At 40.8% G+C, this 14,924-nt stretch overlaps 1 protein-coding gene across 1 annotated transcript in view; it reads right to left on the bottom strand.

The window, feature by feature from the left end:
- The window catches only part of LOC117942685 (rho guanine nucleotide exchange factor 10-like protein), a 22,460-nt gene extending 12,375 nt beyond the window's left edge, over positions 1-10,085 (bottom strand). Inside the window, exons 1-3 of the mRNA XM_034868288.1 lie at positions 9,841-10,085; positions 8,190-8,347; positions 5,091-5,233 (exon numbers count right to left, since the gene is read on the bottom strand). Coding sequence (XP_034724179.1) covers positions 5,091-5,233; positions 8,190-8,217 — 171 coding nt within the window. The 5' untranslated portion in view covers positions 8,218-8,347; positions 9,841-10,085. The remainder of the gene's footprint in view (positions 1-5,090; positions 5,234-8,189; positions 8,348-9,840) is intronic.
- Between the last annotated feature and the right edge of the window lie 4,839 nt (positions 10,086-14,924).

Below are 14,924 nucleotides of genomic sequence, written 5' to 3'. Positions count from 1 at the left end.
AAATGGCGAAGACATGGAACAGTGGTGAACCTTCCCAGGAGTGGCCAGCCGCCCAAAATTACCCCAAGAGCGCAGCGATGACTCCTTCAAGAGGTCACAAAAGACCCCACAACAACGTCCAAAGAACTGCAGGCCTCACTTGCCTCAGTTAAGGTCAGCGTTCATGCCTCCACCATCAGGAAAAGACTGGGCAAAAATGGCCTGCATGGCAGAGTTCCAAGGAGAAAACCACTGCTGAGCAAAAAGAACATCAAAGCTCGTCTCCATTTCTCCACAACACATCTTGATGATCCCCAAGACTTTAGGGACAACATTCTGTGGACTGATGAGACAAAAGTGGAACTCTTTGGAAGGTGTGTGTCAAAGTATATCTGGCGTAGAAGGAACACTGCGTTTCATAAAAAGAACATTATACCAACAGTAAAATATGGTGGTGGTAGTGTGATGGTCTGGGGCTGTTTTGCTGCTTCCCACCTGGACCTGGAAGACTTGCCGTGATAAAAGGAACTATGAATTCTGCTGTCTACCAAGAGATCCTGAAGGAGAATGTCCGACCATCTGTTTGTGTACTCAAGCTGAAACGAACTTGGGTTCTCCAGCAGGACAATGATCCTAAACACACCAGCAAGTCCACCACCGAATGGCTGAAGAAAAACAAAATGAAGACTTTGGAGTGGCCTAGCCAAAGTCCTGACCTGAATCCTATTGAGATGTTGTGGTATGACCTTAAAAAGGCCGTTCATGCTCGAAAACCCTCTAATGTAACTGAATTAGGACAATTCTGCAAAGATGAGTGGGCCCAAATTCCTCCAGGACGCTGTAAAAGCCTCATTGCACGTTATCGCAAACGCTTGGTTGCAGTTGTTGCTGCTAAGGGTGGTCCAACCAGTTATTAGGTTTAGGGGGCAATCACTTTTTCACACAGGGCCATGATGGTTTGGATTTTGTTTCACCTTTAATAATAAACCCCTTCATTTACAAATGGCATTTTGCGTTTACTTGTGTTGTCCTTTACTATTGTTTAAATTGGTTTGATGTTCTGAAACACTTAAGTGTGACAAACATGCAAAGGAACAGGAAATGAGGAAGGGGGCAAACACTTTTTCACACCACTGTATATATATATTTAAGACCAACAATACACAACTCTACATGGACAAGAGGAGGAAGTTAGTTCAGTAGCATTAGGTTGGGAGGTCAATGAGTGAAACCACATGCTCCTTGGAGCCCTTGTATTCCCAACCCCCCAAAAAAACACTGTGTCATGAAATATTAATCAATTTATAATCAATTATCAAAAATATTCTGTGATATTTTTATTGTTCTGTTATCTGTTATTTTAATATAACATTCTGCTTCTTTCCTGTGTCCCATAATCTAAAATACATAGTAACTAACACAACAGCATAACTAACTGTTAAAGCCATTTAATGGGACCTTTAAGTGAAATGTAGGCATAGTTCACAATGTTTTTAGCATTTAAAAACACACACGCGGTTCAATAAAATTGACAGGGAAGATTTAAAAAGAGACTGAATCAGGCAGTAGGTTGCAACGATCTGCAGGGCCAAACGAGACGGGCTGCGGTGTCCAGCAAAGTCGCGGATAAATGATTCAAAAGTGCAGCAAATATAACAAAGTGGTGAACATCCGCGGGGGAAAACAACCCTCAAGCTAGCTACAGGTGCCAAAGTACTGCTTCTTCAGATCCTGGAAATGCACCGCAGTCCTCTTGAGTAGATATTAGTGAGGTAGACAAGGTTAGCAAAGAAGTAACCAGAGCTGACCGGTTAGGCTCTGTGGGAGATACAGTGAACCAGAACCGGGCCTCCGCTGCGTGGCCATTCAGCTGATTAAGCCGGTCTCTCTGGAGGACTGGGCTGGAGAAAGGAGCCATCATTTGCTCAGCTCTCTGCTGATTATAAGGATCCTGAGGCAGACTTAGTAAGTAGCTGGGTCCGTATTGAAAGTTCACATTTGGCAGCTGATTTCTTGCAACTTTTAAGAGAATAAAAACATGTAAATGCATGTACTTTACATGATTTAAGAAGTGTTTGCTACTGCGACGAATGTTGTTTCTCTGTTTTTTTTGTATGTGGCATGGGGTCATCCTCCTCTGTTTTTTCCCGTGGAAATGGAGCTAATTTACATTGAAATTGGAAAAATATGACGTGGGTGATAAGGCATTCATTTTGTTTAAAAATGTTTTAGTTTGTCTGGCTTTTCAAATTCACTATACATACTGTATATGTGCATATACAGTAAGGCAAGGCAAGGCAAGGCAGCTTTATTTTTATAGCACATTTCAGCAACAGGGCAATTCAAAGTGCTTTACACAAAATCTGTTAAAAAATAAAAAGAGATAAAACACGTGAATTAAAAATATAAACATTAGGACACACAGTATCTATATGTAAACTTAATTAGCACACACGCTCTAGCATTTTTTCAACAAAAGCATTTCTAGCCATTTTACACTGCTACGCACAGTCCCATTAACATTGCCCAGAAGAGTTTGTTCCCTGTCATTCATTACTGTCTACCACAGCCGGAGGAGGCGGCGCCACCCCCCCCGTGCGGCTCTAATGACACACCGTGCGCATAAACACCTTACACCGAAATGGAAAGCATGACAAAGACAACACCCCGGATGATCTGGGGGAGATAATGCCTGTACATTCCCGTACCATAACTCCAGCTAAATGAAGCTTATTTGTGTGCGAGAGCTCTAAAAACACATTGTATGACTCGACAAAGAGTTGGACTCCTTGTCCATGCAGCAGCACCAGGCAGTAAATCTTGATGACATCGCAGGTTACAATGCTGGCTCTCTACGGCTGCGTGCATACATCTTTTTCAGAAAAATGAAAAGAGGGGAATATTTCCTTGAATGCAAAAACTGAACAAACAAGTAAAGCACCTTGTCTCGCAGTTTCATCTCTCAATTCATCCATGTAGGTCTTCAAACCATGTTTTAGTGAAGACAGACGATTTATCAGCTGTCAGGTGGGTGGAGTTGACCTTGTAAGCAGGGAAGAAATATAACAAATCTTCTTATAGCTCATTATCTAGCTGGTTAGACAATCCTTTCAAACAAGAGCTTTTAAATTGCTTAATATTATAATCTTCATAGGTTTTTTTTTATTTCAAACTACAATACAAGCCTTTTTGCTTTAAAACAACTATTTAAATGTGAAGAAATTATATTTAACCTATATGTAAATGTATGTATGCAACGTTTCCCATGTTTCCATCCAGTTGCAGTTACTTCAGGCAAAACAAATCTTGTTTTAAAACTGTCCAAAAAAATACTATATACTATACACATAACCAGAAAATGAACAGAACACGTGATTCAATATCTAATAGATATGGGCAAAGTTTCCAAACAATGCAAAAACAGCACCGGTAAATAAAAAAACGGCCAGACTGATTGTTATGACAACTGGATAAACACAAAGATATAGGGCGCTATCTTGCACCCGGCGCAGCGCAAAGCCCGACGCAAGAGGTGCTAGTGTAAGACCAACTCAGTTGCCGTCATTTAATAGCAAATGCACCTGCAGCCATCTTTGCGCCCATGGACGTGCTGGTCTCACAGGGAGGTGTGTTCAGGTGCACTCTTGGCGTATTGCTATCTTGAGGCAGCGGAAAGTGATAGAAACCTGGTCTAAAGCCTCAAAACTCCTTCCTGCTTAGCAAATCCGCCATCATAATAGCAATGCGGCAAGGTAAAAACGTGCCTGGCTTTTAAAAGAAAATGGGAGATGACACTCTGACCGGTTGATTGCATGTCACGCCCAAAGCACAACTATGATGATTGAATACACCTTTGAACCATGTGCCTGCCGCATGGACCTTTTTTCCTGCCGTTAAATTAGCAAAAGTGCATTCACACCATGCGCTTAGGTCGTTTAAATAGGGCCCAAGTACTGTACATATTAAATAAGACACTCAGTACACCTCAACATAATGGTTTTCCTTACAGATATCAGGACAATTGTGCCATACACCATTATAATAATCAGATGATAATTAGCAATAGTACAGGGCTCTTCACATTGCACTTAGCCCCAGGCTAAGCCCCAGGCTATGGGGGCTGTTAGCTTCAGGCTAAGAAAGCATTAACACTGGCACATTCCAAGCAGGCTATCCCCAACTTTAGCCCAGGGCATGCTGGCCCTGCTCACCACAAACCTCGGGGCTATCACAGGAAAATTGACTGAAAAAGTTGCCAGTTTGAAAAAAAGACACTTTTGTTGTCCAATTTCCCGACTTCCTCGTCACATCGTCGGTAACAGTTTAGGTATTCTCCGTTCACATGCTTCCAACGGATAGCATCTGAGTCAACGTTACTGATGCGATACCGATTTGGGGGACGTCCTCCAGCCTGCCAGTAGCTTTCAAACCATCTCAGGCTTTTTCAAATTCTCAATCTAGCTAAAAGCAAAGAAAAGTGCAGTGCCTTGTTTGACAACAGAGGAGATAATTAGCGTTAAAGGGCTTCTCATAGAAAAAGCCCAGCTAATGGCGACAATTTTAACCTAGCTGCTTGTCGTTAAGGAGTAGTCAGTTACGGGTCATTCTCGTTAGTCACATGTTCCAAAATACCTTTAACCCCGGGCTAGTAGGAGCGCAGTGTGAATTGTGTAGCCCTGGGCTTAAGTAAACCCTTGGCTAACAATGTCTGTGTGAAAAGAGGCTAAGAGTAGCCCTGGGCTAATAATATGCACAGTGAAGAGCCCTGTGCATGTATCAACAACCACTTCAACTGTTCTGTTCTGTTCCCCTTCAAGGAGGAATAAAATATATAATGGATAATTCTGTAATTTGCTTAGATGGAAGTTTTTTTTGTCTTCACGTCAACCATGAAAAACACTATTATTGCTTTTTCCGACATTTTTGTCACTTTTTCAATGCTATTGATGCTTTTGTTGATGGGCTTTTTCCAAAATGATTTGATATTGCTAACGTTGACATTTTCAGCGCTTATTTCGAAGGCCCGTTTTTTGTGATAAAAAAAACAAAAACGGGTCAAATTTACCCCGAGGACAACATGAGGGTCAAAAGGCAAGGGTTAGGTAATTTACCTGAGTGGTGAGGCTGGAGATGTCCACAACTGTGACAGAGTTCCCGCAGCTTGCCCACACTGAGTCGTCCAACACCAACAGGGTCCGCACCGGTTCTGAGCCCAGGCTCACACATCTCCGGGAGTCTGGGTCCCAAAAATCATCTGGAGGGAAAACAAATAAATAAAAAACATGTGAAGAAACTCTTAAAATGACTGGCTATCATCGCTGGTGCCCTACAAGTTGAATTAATGAACTCCAAACACATGTCCCCCTTCTTTATACACTGTCACATTAAGCGAGACAATTAAATTAAGTTTTTGGCACTTTTCACAGCAAGTAAGATCGGTGTTTGCTTTCAAAATTCTCATAAAGATTTTTAACGTTGTTGAGCATATACTGGCATGGAGGGTTCACAGTGGACGCTTGTTTTCTTTCACTCGAATGAAAAAAAACAGCCACGTTTGGGAGTGTGAACGACAGGCTGACCAAATAAAGACTGATACTTCCATCTGATTTGCCACACACTGCGCAGCACAGTGTTTGCACCTTTGCCACACACATGCTAATAAGTGGTGGTGTACACTTTAATCTACTTTCCACTTAGTTGTTCTCTCTCTCATTCGCTGTATTGCTCTCTCTTTTTGCTTCATCAGTGTGAAAATGAAGCAGACCTTTTTCCTTTTGAGTCCAGAAGCACATTATAAAAATGAATTACACAAGCATTTCCTTCGCTATGCGTTAATGAAGCAAAATTAGAGAACAGAGTGCACCCAGCCATTTAATTAACATTTTGAGTTGTTTATTTCTGCCTTTCATTGCAGAATAGCTTAACAATGCCTTCTGACTTCTACAGTTAATTGCTTGGCATGTTACAAAGGTCATTTTCACACCTTTTCAAAATTCACTCTTGTAAATGCCCGTCCGGACCCCTGCGCTGAGCCAGACAGCCGCATCTCCCTCTTTAACGCAGCGGGGGACCCGACTTTTTTGTAGCAAAAAACTTAAAATATGAAATTGTCGTTTGACATGACGTCTTATGTGGATATCTCACTGATGAGCGCTACAGTTCATCATTCACTAAGGAACAATGTGTTGGGTGTATCCACAAGTCTCCATCGAAGCTTTGGCATTTCCTGGCTGCTTCAGACTCGTTTTTAGACGGCAGAATACTAGTCAAGGGCATACATCTTCAACAGATGTGCGCACACGTCATGGCACCCTCCAGAGCTTTTCTCCTGCCCCCCCCTTTTTTTTTTTAACAAAGCATGAATGGTAATATTTAATCGGCATGCGGCAGCCTGGTGTAATTAATCATCCTTTCTGCTTGGGAGGAGAGAGGGGCACAGGAGGAGGGGAGCCACGCTGACATACTGCGGCCAGGTAAGAAGAACCCGGCGATAGAGCTATTGTGCTCCCGTTGTCTGTGAACACTGCAAACCACTGCTGAGACGGTGTTAAGCCCCCATGGCCATGTGCAATGCCCGACTAAACACGCCACACCATCTACCCCATAGTGAAGTGTTACTTTCATACTTACAGTGGGTTTGAGAATCTGTAGAAATGGGGAATACGGCGTCTAGAGAAATACATTCTTCATTTTCTTTTGGCATTTAAGGCCTTTATTTTTGATAGGAGAGCTGAAGCATGAAAGTGGAGGGAGAGAAAGAGAGGAATGACATGCAGCCAAGGGTCGGAATCAAACATGCAACCGTTGAGGTGGGGTGTCTAAGCCTCTGCAAGTGGCCGCCCGCTCTACCAGGTGAGGTGCCCAGGCGCCCAAGGGAAAGTGATCCCAAGGCAATCGTTTAAAGGACTCCAGGTCTAGCATTAATATAACGACTCGTTTTGAAAATGGGTCAACTGGAAAGTGTATCCCACATGACACACAATCCTAATATTTTTAGCCAAATTAATAAAAAGCATTTTGTTTTTAACACAAAAGATCTTTACTAAATAGCTGTATCATAAATTCCTGATGCATGACATCACTAAAGCTCATTTTGACTAATTATTTCACAGTAGGAAAAAATAAACATTTTTGATGAAGCCCCATTAAAATTAACTATAGAATACCTTTTCGGTCCATTTCCCTTGTCACATTTCATTAGGAGACAAAAGCTCCGGTATCTATCTACGAAAGCAAAAAATAGATATGAAACATCGGATAACCTCGTATCTATGAATAACCAACAAAATGATTAAAAAATGTAATTTATTGTGAAATGAGTGCACGCTGTTTGTCTCATTGGGTTTGTTTCACATTGGTAGAACAAACTCACAATAACAAGGCTCATTTACTGTAACTACAAGACGTACAAGCTTATAAAAAAAAAAGCATTTAGTAAATGTATTACTGAATTTGGAATCTTTTTTTTTTTTTAAACCTTTATTTATTGAGGGGAGGTTCTCTTTTGCAGGAACGCCCTGATCACATTCTCACAGTTCCACATTCACACCTGGAAGCTGCCCAGTACAACCACAGTCTGATCTGCTGGCCACTGAGCAGCTCCACTGGAGAGGTTGGGGTTAAGGGCCTTGCTCAAGAGCACCTCAGTGGTGGTAATAATAAAAGTAATGAGTTTTTTTTTTTTATCCTGTTGGTCTGGGGATTGAACAGACGACCATAGAGATAGGCATGGGGAACTTTCCGGAAGATCATCTCTTAATGCAAATCAAACCCAGCTAATAAGCTAACTGAAATAACACCATGCCAATCTCCATGTATGGTGAAGGGTATGTGATGATGCGGTGGGGGGGGGGACTTTATCAGGATGCATAGTATCCTGATCCATGAAATAACTGGCCTTTAAAAATAAAAATGTGCCTGCCTCTATGGGACTTTAACATAGGGGGTTGTATACTTATGCCCTCTGTATTTTAAGGAAGAACATTTATTTATTTACAATACATTATTTATTCACAAAAACAATTTGTGTCCTTAAAAGGTTGGATTTTCCTAATTATTTTGAATTAAGGCATAAAGATCAATTTCTAAAAGATGTTTTTTTATTCCTCTTTTTAATTCGACTTTAGCATGGGTGTGTAAACTTTGCCAAGCATCTGTATTTCTACTTGAGCCATCAGTCTGAAAACAAAGCAATCTTTGACGCGCCTTACCGTTGTCACTTCTTCCAAACACCATCATGGTCCCGTTCCGCAGGCCTGCGAACAGGAAGCGAGGGGAGTGCTGCAGGCACAGCACAGGGCAGCCCTCCGGGTTGTGGAGGGTCAAAAGGCATTGTGCTGAAGTGTCCACGCTGCCATAGACCAGGATGCTGGAAGAACCAAAGCAGCACAGGCCAACGTGATGAATGAGCGTCGTTTGAAATGACAGAGTGCTTCGTTTTCATGCAGTTTGATTTAACAGTGCACTTTGGAGCGAAGCCTTGTGCACGTGCAACCACTCTGTCTTTCTCATGTTTGAAATACCATCTGAACTTTGCTGCGTCTCATTGTCACCTTAAGAATGACAAATGCACATCGCTGTTTGTTTCTCTGTCTGAGAAGAAAATGTTAAGCAGCATTGGAGGGAACAGTCTTTCCAGTGTGCTAAAATGCTGAAATTGTCCTTTATTTTACTGATTGTCCTTTTTCTTTATTCCCTGGCTAGGGACTTCAGATGAAAATTACCCTGCATGGCTAAATCTGTCACATTTACATGTCGATTAATGTCCCTTTTTAACCCTTGTGTTGTCCTCCCAGGTCAAAACTAAAACTGAAATATGCTATTTTGACTCTTTTTTAATAGCTTTTTGATGCTTTTTTTCAACATTTTTGTAACATACTGTCCACATCACTAACACCAATATAATACCATTAGTTTTACACTGTGTTCTTTTTCGAATTCATGGTCAAGAAACCTCATTTATATATATATATATATATATATATATATATATACACACACACACACACACACACACACACACACACACACACACACACACACACACACACACACACACACACACACACACACACACACACACACACACACACACACACACACACACACACACACACACACACACACACATAATGTTTTTGTCTTTTGTCAAAGTTATTTTTTGGGGGAAATATATCACCCAAAATTCAAAAATAGTTTAACTTGCAAGAATCGTTAAATGGAACCCATTTGTATAATAATATTTGGACAATATGGATCAAAGAATCACAAATTTATGAGGTAGAAACTTTTAAATACAAGGCAAACTTGACCCAAGGGCAACAGGAGGGTTAATAAAGAAAAAAGAAAAAATCCCCAAAATATTAAGCAATGTGTTCACAGTAACTGTGATACGACACTGAGATTACACACCCTCGGCTTTACACAGAAGGGACCAGAAGGTTTATTGGATTTGAAAGTGGAACTGTTAATCTTGGTAGCATTATTGATGATGCCTCGAGGGTATCAACTCTTATTTCTTGCTTTGATGAAATATTGACAAGCAAATCTATACTAGAGATCTCAGGGGACCGTAACAAAGTATACTGCAGGATATCATTTTACAGACGGAACATGTGAGGCCTACTGTGTTCTAACTTCTACCGATATTATTGTGCTGTTTTATATTATTTGATTATTTCCAATAAATCAAATGTTATAATCCAAAATCATGGTTGAAGCTGTTGCCGTGCTCCCGAATTGATATTATAAATAAAATTGAATTGAATAAGTGGACCTCATTTTACAATCATCAAATAAAAGCGTGTTTCTCTTTCTTCTCCTGTGTGTCTGCAGCTTTCTGTGTAGCTTTCGGTCTCTCACCGTCCATCGTCTAATCCGACACAAATGTTGGCGCCGATCCCCGACGTGGACTTGGGAACTCCAGCCTCCACTTCCTCAGGCGGAGAAGGTTCTGGCACATAATCCAGACATCGGACAGCGGAGCCCACCTGCAGGCTCTTTACAGTCCTCGGCGTGGGCCTGTTGAGGGAAAATATCTCGATATGGCCATGTGAACCTTCTCCCCCAGCCACCTATAGGGAAGAAGAAGAAAAAAACCTGGTTGGAAAAGGTCAAGACCCCTTGTTAAGCTGTACCAATGGACTGAATCCTAATGCCACGGGTAATAAACTATTCTGCTGAAACAGAAGGGAAAAAAAGAGATAGAAAGAGCAGAGAGCAGAACCAGGCCGGCCCCCCTCAGATGTGTGCAATGAGCGTCCTCTGTCTTAATCAAATCGCGGAGGCCAGAGGATAATGTGTCTCTACCTGTCAGCAATTTAGGTCCAAAAAGTTGAAATCAATTACCCTTTCAGCCCTTGTCATCTGTAGTCAGATGTAGTTTCTTTTTTTTTTTAACATCACTTTGAATTTTAAACACATTATGTAACGGATTCACAATGTCATCGTCGGAACATCAAACAATTCTTATAACTCTGCGATCTTTTCATCAGCGAAGAACAGAGGGGCTCCGAGTTGCTTATCAATGAGGCCGTTTTTTTTTTTTTTTGGGGGGGGGAGTTTACAAGATCAAGTGACTGATCTTATGCTGGAGTCAGTTCATGATCAAATGAAAATAATAACATTTTCAATTCATTGAACTCAACAGTTGATATGAACACGACTAAGGTCAGGCTGAACGCCGACGACAAACGAATAGGTAAACACAACTTTTTCATTCGGTAGGATTTAACAAGAAAGGGACCTTAGATCTTATCGAAAAAGGTCCAAAAATCATACTAGGCTTTGAAGGCGTTTCACACAAGGCGGAAGCTGAGTGTCTGCCTCAATAGAGCCTTGATTTATTATGTACCACATTCATACTGGCCTTTGTGTAAGCCTGTCAAAGCCTATGCTGAGAAAACGAAGACGGCAGGAGACCTCCAACCTACCCCTGGTGCAATTTCAATTAAGGTGGCGTTGCTCCCATTCCCAAACAATTAAAGTGTCGCGGTGGGTTTCAATATGATTTCACTCATTACTCCTGTGTGAGGCCTAGGTGGTTTATCCAGACAAAACATACAATGTCCTCCTTGGAAAAGAAGCGGGGCTGCTTGCTGCTAGACACCGAGGATTTATTCCCCCGAATGAATCACATCGTGTGAATGTGACATGAGCCAAATATAGTCTTTAGCTCTTCTCCTCCACGCTCACCCTTATTTGCATGCAATCATTTGTTTGATTTGTATCAGCGTGCGGAATCTGGACAGGAGCGATCCCGTGGGCTCTCGAGAACGAGTCAAAACAAATAAATGGTCTGTTGCATAGGGTGAAAAGAAGATAGGGGGGGACTTATCTTGGAGCGAGGAGCCCAAAAAGAACACGGTTAAGTCACTCTGTGGAAGCAGAGCCCGAGGAAAAGCCCCCCTCCCCCTCACCAAGTCTCCTCCACAATCTATACATTCACCGGCCATCTGTATCCCCCCTCCTTTTTTTATTTAACCCCACTCTCCTTCTCGCCCGATACCCAGTACAAATACTGTTTCCTGACTCAGTCATCACTACTTATTTAGAAAAATAGATATCTGGAGTCGTGCCCTGGACAGATTTCTGCTCTAAGCTTGAGAGAAGCAAAAAAAAAAAAAAAAAACTCCCCAAACAGTAAATGCTCCGCCAGCATTAATTACATTGCTCTGGACACAGTGAGATGAAGCGTGGGAGAATAGTCATGATGGCACACTCTGCTCAGTTGTATTGGCCACATTCAGAAGCCAAAAATCATGGGTCACCAGACTGCTGATGTACTCCGACACTTCTGGTCTAGAAGAAGAGGAAAAACAACGGCAGAGTTGATGGAGACTTTATCTTAAAATGAGAAGTAGGGTGTTTGGAAAAGTGTGGCAAGGTAAGCAGGGTAACAGGCTGGGCTATCAGGCTGATTAAACACAGTGTCATTGCTCTGATCAAAGAACACAGATATTCCCATAGCCCATCTCACTTTAACCTGATCAGTGTCATCGCTTATTTGACAAGCCTTCCAGGGACGTAGAACCAACCGGGGGGGGGGGGGGAATCGACGCTCTCCAACTTATTATTCTTGCTGGATCGGCAAGCTTGCACTATTGTCTAGATGTGCAGGTGCTCATCCTGTGCGAGGCTAGTTTCTCCAACTTCAGAGTAAGCGAGACTGTCCTGATAAGATTGGAAGTCCATTCATGACAGAAACACTGTGTTGAAAATGTTGGACAGTGGACTCTGAAGTGAAAGACACAACAAAGGCGCCACTTTCCTTTGGACTCTACAGTTTACAATTATTAAAATGCAATAGGTGTAATAGCTTGTATTTATTCATATGAAATGTTGGCTGCCCCCAAAAATAAAAATGCAATTATAACTCAATCAAAAGGTGCATTTTCATTGTTTACTGAGCAACGCTCCATCAGAGTTCAATCCCTAAGATGACATACGCATTTTGATAGATTCACATAGTAAGACTATTTCTTCTTTTTAAGGGAAAATGTACTTATTTACAATCGGACTAATGGCATTGGGAGTTTGGACTCAAATTGGGCAAGTCCTAAAAAAATAGGGACTTTTAAATTCATGTTGAAATCGAAAACTTTCAAGTACCAAATAAAAGATAACGTTTTGAATATGTGACATGGAGGCATCAGTTGGTCACACACGTTACATAATTGGTTTTTAGACCTATTCATTTGAGGGACTCTTATAGTCAGCATTCAGAGAAAAATGCTAACTTGCAATTTATTTAGAAAATCAACACTTTTGTTGACGCTTTGTATCAATGTTTTTAACTTTTTCTTATGTTTTGTCCCTTTTTTCAACACTTTTAACGCTTTTTTTTAATGTTTGTCACGTTTCCACGTTTTCAACTCTACGTAACACTAACTTATTAGCTTTAGTTTCACAGTTATGTTTGGAATTTATGGTCAGTAAACCTCATTTATAGGGAAAATATACCTAATGTTTGAGTTAGAAAAGCAGAAATGTGGAATTATTTGGACTAAAATTAAAGGAATGGATGTTGATGGATAATCAGACTGGAATATGTCAACTTTTACTCAATACTATTTCAAAACCACTTCAATTTTTTTTTTCAAATGCTATAAAATTGAATAAGACGCCCCAAAATTGTGAGTGGAAGTGGAGATTTGTACTTGCCAAAGAGCGTTGTGTGGAATCAATCATGTTATTTTGGGTAATTACAATTGGGTAGTCGAAAAGAACACTGATATAGGAAAACGGGTCCATTTGACCCGAGGACAACATGAGGGTTACATTTTTATCGGGCGATATATCAAGATATTGGATTTTAAAATAAATATTTAAATAATATACATATTTGTATCAGTGTTGGCCTTACAAATCCATTATCGGTTGGGCTCTAACTAGGGATGCACTGTTCCGATACTGATATCTGGCAGATACTGACTCAAATATCTAGATTGGGTAAAATGACAATGGGGACGATCTATTCAATTCACTTCTACAGTACGTCTAGATACTACATATAATTTATACTGGAATTCCGGTTTACTTTTTGACCACTGTGCTGTTGTGTTTGAATGGTTTACACTCAAGTTGTAATTCCTGTTCATTTTGAAAGTTTTATTTTTTACAACGTTGCGGTGCATGATTTATTATTTGAAAAATAAATCACAATTCAGTGAATGTATATCTATGTATTTGTTGCATTTTGACATTTAACAAAGTTAAGAAAGCAATATTTAAGGTAAACCTGACGCTTATTAATTAAATACTGGTATTGGCCCAGGTATTGGTATCGTATTCTTATTCTTATTCAGTCGGTCAGTTCATAGGGTATTATGTTTATATTTTACAGTCATAGTGAATATTTTATCAGGATCTACTGCACTGTTAAATCCCTGCACTGTTCACTTTTTTACTATCATCATTACACACAATCTACAATGGTGTCTCACCTTATCATGGTCATTGCATTTCAGTGAGGATTTTTATTCTTATGTGTGATATATGTGTGTATATGCGTTTGTTGTGTTATGGTTGTCTTGCTACCGGATGCCTAAAATTTCCTTTGGGATGATTAAAGTATCTATCTATCTATCTATCTATCTATCTATCTATCTGTCTGGGCTGAAAGAGTAATCAAGTGGTTTATTTTCATGAAGACAAGCGCTTGTGATGGAAGTGAAACACTTCAGTCAAGCCATCACTCGCCAGCACTTTTGTCCCTCCAAATAGGGTGGGAGGCCTGGGTCAGGAGCATTTCAGTCATCTGTAATAGTATGTGCTCTAGGAAGGTTTAAGGTCAGAGTGGCCTGTGCTCCTTTAAAGACTAGTATTACAGTGTTCTAAATGCTAGCTCCACTATCGCCCTTTCCCCATGTGAGTGAGCATCCAGTCCTCTTTAGAACAGCACAAAAGGAAAAGTGTGAGGCGTAGTCTGTGACCAGGAGGACCCACACTGGATTTACTCACCTTTTAGGTCGAAAGAGGATTACCTGTTAAATTGCCAACTTTCTCCAAAAAGCAAGAGGAACACAAATTGAAACTTAAAGATTAATAGCAGATTCTCAGCATCATTTTTCTCCCCCCCAATTTCCCTTTTTTCTGGATCCCGTTACAAGTCTGGCCAGCAGTTACCTACCACAAGCATTTATACTGTACTTTTTTTGTTGTGGTTGAGAATAATGGTGCATGTCCCATTCTTTGCATTGTAATAAACGGTTTAGAAGACGAATTAGTTTGAAATTAGTTTTAAAAGCTAATAATGATCAGCAACTATAAAATATGCATTGTTTTGCCTTGTCGTATGTTTTAGTTATTTGGCCTCAAATTGAGTCTGTGTGTGTGTGTGTGTGTGTGTGTGTGTGTGTGTATGGATATGCCTTTACGTGTGTGTGTGTTTATGTGTGTGTGTGCGCGTGCGTGCGTGCGTGTGGTGTATGTGTGCGTGTGTGGTG

Source organism: Etheostoma cragini, chromosome 4 (assembly GCF_013103735.1).
Source record: "Etheostoma cragini isolate CJK2018 chromosome 4, CSU_Ecrag_1.0, whole genome shotgun sequence".
In the NCBI taxonomy this organism is placed as follows: Eukaryota; Metazoa; Chordata; class Actinopteri; order Perciformes; family Percidae; genus Etheostoma; species Etheostoma cragini.
Note: the sequence above shows the minus strand (reverse complement) of the source record. Positions and strands in the feature narration are given on the sequence as shown.